This window comes from Priapulus caudatus, unplaced genomic scaffold (assembly GCF_000485595.1).
Source record: "Priapulus caudatus unplaced genomic scaffold, Priapulus_caudatus-5.0.1 Scaffold759, whole genome shotgun sequence".
Taxonomy (NCBI): Eukaryota; Metazoa; Priapulida; class Priapulimorpha; order Priapulimorphida; family Priapulidae; genus Priapulus; species Priapulus caudatus.
This window is the reverse complement of record NW_014577820.1, coordinates 50,663-58,736: the sequence shown is the minus strand read 5'-3', so window position 1 is coordinate 58,736 and position 8,074 is coordinate 50,663. Positions and strand designations below refer to the sequence as shown.

The following is an 8,074-nucleotide window of genomic DNA, read 5'->3' as shown; positions in this document are numbered from 1 at the left end:
ATGACATTAACCACAAACCTAATATACTGACCATGACCATATATATATATATAGTATATATATATATATTGTATATCAGAGTGTATAATACAGGGGAGGAGGGGGTGACAACAATAAACCAAGGCAAATCATCATTTACTAGCCGTTATAAAAAATTTAAAAGAGACCTACCCGATCTTACTGACGCGTTAACTCAATCCAATTGAGCCCTCAATAATCGCGACCCACAGTACCATTCGCCCATCATCTACGCAAATTCTTTGGCCCTCGTAGGGACCACGCAATCCGAAGATACGAACCTAAAACATACGACACGATTCTCCAATCTCTTGGCCATTAATCAACCTAGAGCGCGCCCTATGATCAGCACAAAAACGGCCAGCACGATTCGCTCCCGCTGACGCCTCGCCGCTCTTGCTTCCTGTCTGCGGAGGGAGTGTCAGGAAATGGTGGCGTTGTCGCGCTCCCGAGGCGAGATTTGACATCGACGCCAACCATAGCATACCGAGCTAATCATGACCTATCTTGCAAGCTTAGTAGTGGGCCCCCCCCCCCCCAACCGCCAATCATGCACGCAGCTCTGCGCGCTCCAGGCGCCAGCCTGGCTATATACAAAAACCCAACGCGTCGTATAAACAAATTTACGTGCTGGTGACGGCAATCTAGCTGCGCAGCCCGTGACAATATACGTTGCTGTTAGGCTGCCTGCCTCACGTTCGCAGAGGTTCGTGGTCGACACCGTTCGCTCATGACCTATATTGCCTGTCACTCGCCCCGTCGGGATCGTAAACATCAGCAAATAGTGTGTACGCATCGCTGTTGACCCAGCCAGTTTGTATATATCTTGTATATCCCCCCTTAATAATCTGTAAAACTCTTTCATCAATATCTGGCCCAAATGTATCACTCATGGGGATAGCACACGTTAAAGCTGTGCGTAGCAGTGCTCTTCCTCCAAACACCACGACGACTCCCTAGACTTCGCCCTAAAACAATAGGCCGTGACATAGCGTATGAGGTTCTGCCCCATGGAACTCACCAGCATAACGAAGTATACCTGCATATATGGCAAATTCCTGGACCATATACCAATCCTTTTCCCCTATCCCACAACGACTACCGAAACCTGAACCCCCCCAGTGCAAATTTTATGCATCCACAGAGATCAGCTGGTTGCCTTTCCAAGTTATTAGGGAGAAATTACAAGATTCCTGCCAGTAGGGTTGGACAATAAGTGTTGTAAATCAAGTTCCCGTGAGGGGAGAAGAAAGTAGGTTTTTGCCAGGTGGTTACGGAGCGGCTGTTGTTGGGAGGAGCGGATTGATTGCCGCAGCATATATATGAGTTAACTCTGAGACATGCTTAAGAAAGCTTCATAAACTAATCACCCCCTTTTCTTTAGGTTTGGGGAGGATGTGCGTTTAGGTTAGGGTTAGGGTTAGGGTTGGGATTATCAATCATTAATCATTAATCATTAATGATATTAAAGTTGGGAACACTCCTAATGGAGCATTAGCCGTAATAACACCCAGTAAAGTCAGTAAAAGTCAGTAAAGTCAGCACCAAGAGTTGCCACGTGTGCGTAGGTTGGGGAGTATAGCATAGACTACACATGTTATTGACTAAACACACTACGTGATAGATAATGAAGATCTATTCAGATATAATAAATCCTGCTGTACATGACCCTGATTACATAGCCTGATAGTGGACATCACGTTCTACTTCTCGATCAAGCTGCATGTAAACGCACGTAAATATCGTCAAGTCGCCAACACCAAGGCAAGTGCGTGCCCGGCACGTCAGGTCGTTTGCGGAAGGTGGCAAGAATAGAACAATGAGAACCGCACGCGTCGAATTCTGTTCAGAATAGTCATTCGCGGCGATGCTTGGTTGCATTTTCTCGATCTGTCATTATGATGGGCATCGTGTGATTGTGTGAGGACGCGTCGCGCGGAGACACTGCGATCAATTACGCGCGCGGCGACTGCAGCTATAAAAGCCGCCCGTATATGTCGCGTCGTCATCTGTCCGCGCAACTAACAGTTACCCTGATTAATGTCGCAATCACTACCTTCATGAACAATCACAGCGCTGCGGAATGGGTTAGCAGGACGAGATGCAATATAACAACCCGCACTACCGCACGAGCTTCTGTGTACGACGCGATATCGGTTAGTAGTACTCTCTCTGCATAGCTCTATAACTATAGCCTTTCGCCCTGCCACATGCGCTTGAGTTATCTCTCTGCACAGATAACGCGCGTGTAGACTACTATACTACTTGTGGGTAGCATAGCCGGCCCAGTTAGTACGGGGCGGGCAGCAACTACTGGTTATTTGCGAAATCGCGTGAAAACTTTCTCCCCGGAGTGCGTCTGCCGCGTCTGCGTTGGTCGCTCGCCGTGTGGCAGTTAGGCCTATAATCGGCGCCCCCGCAATTACATTCGTGGCGGCAACGATTACCGACGTCGCACCCGAACTGTTATCGCATACGCGCGGGGCGCGCGTAGGCAAGGCATCCTCCGTTGACAAATGTAGGTCACTTTACGGCGCGCGTACTGCAGGTAGGCAGGCCCTCGCCTGTATAGTGGACCCTGAACAGGTGGGTTGAGGGGTGCAGCCACTGTAGGTCGCCCATGCACACAGCAAATGCTAACCGACGCTGTGATCCTGTGTGTTTCTGCGTGGTGCCAGCAGCTGTATAATAAAGTCGCCATAAAATTCGAGGATTGCTTCACGGGGTTATCGTACGAGCATTGCATCTTTGCATCATAACTGCCCGCTGGCTGGTTGGATAGTGGAGAGAGGGGGAGAGGGGTCATCGCACTTGCCGCCAGAATGCTGTATGTCGGGTGCGGCTGCTGCTCTAATTGATTCGATTGCGATACCAATGCTCTGATTGCGATACCAATCACTATCTTTTCAACGTTTTTTTTTTAAATCACTCGTTATCACATGATCTCTACTTAGCTCTAGTTATCAGCTAGTCACTGCAGTATTGTTCCATGCAGACAACAACAAAGGTTATCAGTTGTGCTATAAATACTACTAGTACTAAAATAACTACTAGTAATGTACTATTACTGAGTGAAATGTAATTTTTAGAAATAAAATGCATGGTAATATGTTAAGTGCAACCCTCTCTCACACATATGGTATATTAAACTGTTTAAACTCAGATCATACGTGAGGTGTCTCTCCTCTCCCACCCTCCCTCCCTCTCACCCTCCATTCCTTCCTCTTCTCTCTCTCTCTCTCTCTCTCTCTCTCTCTCTCTCTCTCTCACTCCTCTCTCTATCTCTCTTTCTCTCACTCGCTCCTCTGTCTATTTCTCTCTCTCTTTCCCTCTCTCTCTCTCTAGACTCGTTAGTGGAGTAGGCGAGGTACGGTCCGGCATATTAGATAGTACCAGGGTACGTTCCGGCAGTACCCTGGGAGACATAGACCCTCTCAGCTAGTCTAGAAGACATGACCCATTGTGTACGTATTGTATTGTAGACATGAAGTATTGTGGGACATGTCTTCTAGACTAGGGACGTCATTTTTGTACTCGGTCAAGGTGTCCATGGTCGGACTTAAGTTCGGATTCTGCTGGCGGTACAGCAAAGGTTTCTGCGGCATGAACCGCGTAACTGTTTGTAGGATTACAGGGAATTACTGAGACTGAGAGCAAATGCCGAGACAGATGTGAAATGTGCGAAAGTAAATTTAAATATATTAATTACATTATTATTATTATAATTTATATTATATATAGTTTGACAAACTATATATAATATAAATAATAATAATAATGTAATATGGTATAATATATTATATATTATGAACTATATATATATATATTATGTGGTAATTGAAGAGGATTTGATTCACCTGATGACCTATGCAGAAAAGCTTGATACTTCAGCCTTCACTTCAGGATGAATCGGGGTGTGATTTAATAATATTAGTACAGTACCAACTAGCTCCAAGAAACGGTATTGCTAGGGTTAGAATACCTAGGTGTATTGACGTTAGTCACACAGCCTGGTCGGGTTAAGTACCAACACACTGTTTAATGGTAACATTGTCACACCTAATGTTGCAGGGAAAGTGTTTGAAACCTTTGATAGTGCAACGCACCAAGAACATCAAGCAAAATGCCATCCAAGCCAGTGAGTAACTCAACATACAATTCTCTTTAAATTAAATGTACCAGCATGCATTCAGATTATTTACTTTTGCCAGTGAGAATAAGTATGCGTGCAAGTTCTTCCGTTAGTGTTTAGACATTCGTTTGCTTTTGGAAGTTTTAAGCAAATGTGCCATAATAAATTAATGACGAATTTGTCGTAAGTAGAAATTTCAACCATGTCATGCATATTTGGCAATGTTAATGTTAGTGATGCCACTGCATGCACACCTAGTAGCTGTTTCTTTATCTATACTACTGTACTGTCCACACATGGGACGGCCCAATGCCTAGGCTATGATCTCAACTCAAACAGATGCCGGGTTTGGGTGTGTGGAAGTCAATAATATAGCATAATCTATTAAACAGTACCTACGGCTCATACACCTTTTTAAAAATTGCCTGTTTTACATTTAATTTTTATTAGATGTGCATTAACAATACATAATTATTGGCTGTGATGTGTGGGGGTGAGAGCTTGCTGGAAGGTTTCTTAGCATTACAATTTTCATTTCTTTTAGATTAATGTGCGGGTGACGACTATGGACGCTGAGCTGGAGTTTGCTATCCAGCCTAACACCACCGGCAAACAGCTATTTGACCAGGTGGGCTGTCAGCTTCTTATGCCAGTTAGATTTCTATCCCAGCTTGCATTTCAACCTCATCATTCTCACGTTTTCATTGCATGTCTGACTGATAGGTTGAAGCACAGTGATTAATGATAACACCAAGAGTTTTTTTTTTATCAATTTGAATGCATGTCAAACCCTAGTTTACCTGTTGTAATATCACGTAGTTACACTTACACTGTGCAAATATAACCGATTCATTTATCTGTCATGAATTCTCATGTAGGTGTGCTCTGAGATAGATGAGCTTACATGGGCTGTTATTGTTAAAAAGTTTCTTAGCTTCTCACGGCTATTTTGAAATGTCACGAAATGTACCTGATCTGACTTTCAATCGTGTTCAAGAAAACGTGCCATCTCACTATCAGTATCAATATTTGTCTGTAGATATAATCCCACAGAATAGATGGTTTTTAACTATGGTACAACAATGCGTGTGTAAGCATAAATGTTGCTCAGTCCTTGCCAATACAGTTTGTACGGCATTGGAATGCTAGTGCCCCCTGGCACGAATTCCTGCAGGGTCTGCGTGTTCTGTCGCCCAATTACTGCTGATTGAAGCGTAACCCCCTCCTCCCACCAATTCACTCACACACATTGCATGTCCCCTTAACCTTCACCGTACATGGTCATTCATAGCTGTGTCAAACTGTTGGAAAGGAAACTGGCACCTACACTCATGCGGAAATCTGTGGACCGTATAAGCCGAATTCCTTATTCTGTAATCTGCTGGCCTGTTTGCTCTGACTACATTGTTTAATGAGGGGGGGGGTGGCAGTGCAATGTATATATATATGTGTATAACAATAACACTGCATTATTTCTTACTGAGTTAGAAAGTTATGCTAACATTTGCATTGGTATGTGAGCTAGACATTATTGAAAGTATGAATGGTGCTACGATGCCAGGGCTGCATTTGCATTAATTACCCTGATGTATTTCATTTTTGAATATATAAGATTAAGAACACTTACTGAATGTGCAAAAGCAATATCTACTGAAGTTCCCTTTTGTATTGCTATCTCCGTATCTCTCCCAGACTAACACCCTCCCTCCTCCCCCTCCCTCAACCCTGTTTATCTCTTTGTATGTATTTCTCTTTCTCACTCCTCCTCCCCTCTCAATTACCATCCCCATCTTTATCTTTCCCGATTTCTCTCTCTCTGCTACCTTCAAACCTTTCTTACTCCCTTTCTTTTTCTTTCCATCATTCTCTATTTTCCTTGCTTACCTTCTCCCCAGTCTGTGTTGCTCTGGTATTTTTATCGGTGGTCTTTATCTTTGCCCATTTCCAATCCATTGCATGTCATCAAAGTGTCATCAGTGTCACTCGTTTCAATCGTCAACAGTGGACTGAGTGGCCTGCGTGAGAGTGAGCACATGTCACGGTTGATGAACTGGAACAGGGTTTCTTATACATAAGAGGCACAGTGGCGCACCGCCGTTGTCAAATTTAACATCGCCGCTGTGAAAATGTTTCTGTATTTAATGATAAATATATCCTGTGTCTATATACCTATAAGTATATCAATACATCCTGTAGTTGAATCCATCATGTGCATTTTTTTCCCCAACTGGCCATTACCTCCTTTGTCTAATTTTCCCTCAGAAGAAACCCTGTGGAAGTTTATACACGATCCACTTATGTAGTACACAGTATTCCACGTCGATGCTCATATTGTATTTAGTTTATGAAATCGGGCAATGCATTCGGAGCAGTGTGGGATGATAGTACCGTGCACTTAATGGATAACTCGCCATTGCTGCACTCAAGTTACTATAAAAACCGTCGTTTTCAGTCGAACCTACCTAACTTGCTGTTTCCGTCGTTTGCATTTAAAGGATAATAGAATATCTGGGTGCATCATGTAATGTAAACATTGAGTCATGGCTACAATAGGGAACTTAATCTGCGTAATTGTTTTTAATTCATCCTTATGTGCTAAACCGAATGTTGCGGAGTAGATCAGAGCAGCTAATGATATCCGTTCAATTAAGAAAACGCATGTTTAAATTTCTAATTCACTCTGAATTGCTCGTGATTATTGGTGGTTAGTGTAGGTGACTGGCAAGCTCAGATGAGAGCTCTTATGGTAGCTAACAGGTCTAACCTGTTTATTGTAGCGTGTGCTGTCGTTAGTTTTGCAGCATGTAAATGACAACGTGTCTCGAGAGATCATCGTGTCACTAGACTAGCATTTGTGGAAGTCATTAATGTAGGCAGCTTGACATGTAGTTGATAACATTACTAACTGAAGCGTGCTAAAGCACTCTCTCCTCCCGCTCATAGCAATCAAGTTTTTGCCAAGTTGATAAAGAAATGATTTCATTTATTTATTTATTATAAAATTTGTAATGATTGCAATTAAGCATAGTTAATATAGGGGAAGCAACCCGCAATGAAACTGCATTGAGACTGTAGTGGGTTTGGGAGAGAATAGTGGTAACTTGGTTAGTGCCTTATGACCATGTGTGAGTGTTCTTCTAGGTTAGATAGGTTTAGGTATGCCGCTACCTTGAAGGTGTCTACGCATTACGATTTTGGTAAAGAGACACTGCATGACTTTACAGCTGACGATAAATTTGCGTGCTTCAGGTTGTCAAGACCATAGGACTGAGAGAAATCTGGTTCTTTGGTCTCAATTACACTGATAGTAAAGGCTTTGCAACCTGGCTCAAGCTAAACAAGAAGGTACGTTGGGACATCACTAGGGGATTGTGCAACTGCATGTCTTTCAGCTCACACCTGTCGAATCAGTGTTGAATATATAGTTGTTCCATGGGCACAGGAGGACTGGAAAAACTTGCATTGAGTATAACATGTAGTTTTCATGTGGAATTTGAGTGTCGTGTTTGAGTAAGTGCACCCGTGTCTGTGCGTGCACGTGAATGAGTATGTGTTTGTGTGCATGTGTCTATATGTACGCGGTTACTATATGATCGTTTTAATTCAGGTGATGAGCCAGGATGTGAAGAAGGAGACGCCACTACAGTTCAGATTCCGCGCCAAGTTCTACCCGGAGGAGGTGTCTGAGGAACTCATCCAGGAGATCACCATCGTAAGTAACACCTCAGACAGGATAGCCAGCTGCTCATTGAGTGAGCACAAACAGCAGTAATGCTCATAGGGTCTATGTCCCCCAGGGTACTGCCGGAACGTACCCTGGGTACGGTCCGGTATACCGGAACGTACCCTGGTCACTATTTGATATGTCAATATGGTTAGGTTTAGGGTTATAGGGTTAGGGTTAGGGTTAGGGTTAGGGTTAGG

General features: G+C 43.5%; 1 protein-coding gene across 1 annotated transcript in view; it reads left to right on the top strand.

Annotated features, from left to right (window-relative positions):
- Window positions 1–4,085: 4,085 nt before the first annotated feature.
- Window positions 4,086–8,074, top strand: part of LOC106813359 (moesin/ezrin/radixin homolog 1-like) — a gene marked incomplete in the record, with an annotated part of 23,565 nt that continues 19,576 nt past the window's right edge. Inside the window, 4 exon segments of the mRNA XM_014817490.1 lie at window positions 4,086–4,156; window positions 4,695–4,778; window positions 7,400–7,495; window positions 7,758–7,862. Coding sequence (XP_014672976.1) covers window positions 4,142–4,156; window positions 4,695–4,778; window positions 7,400–7,495; window positions 7,758–7,862 — 300 coding nt within the window.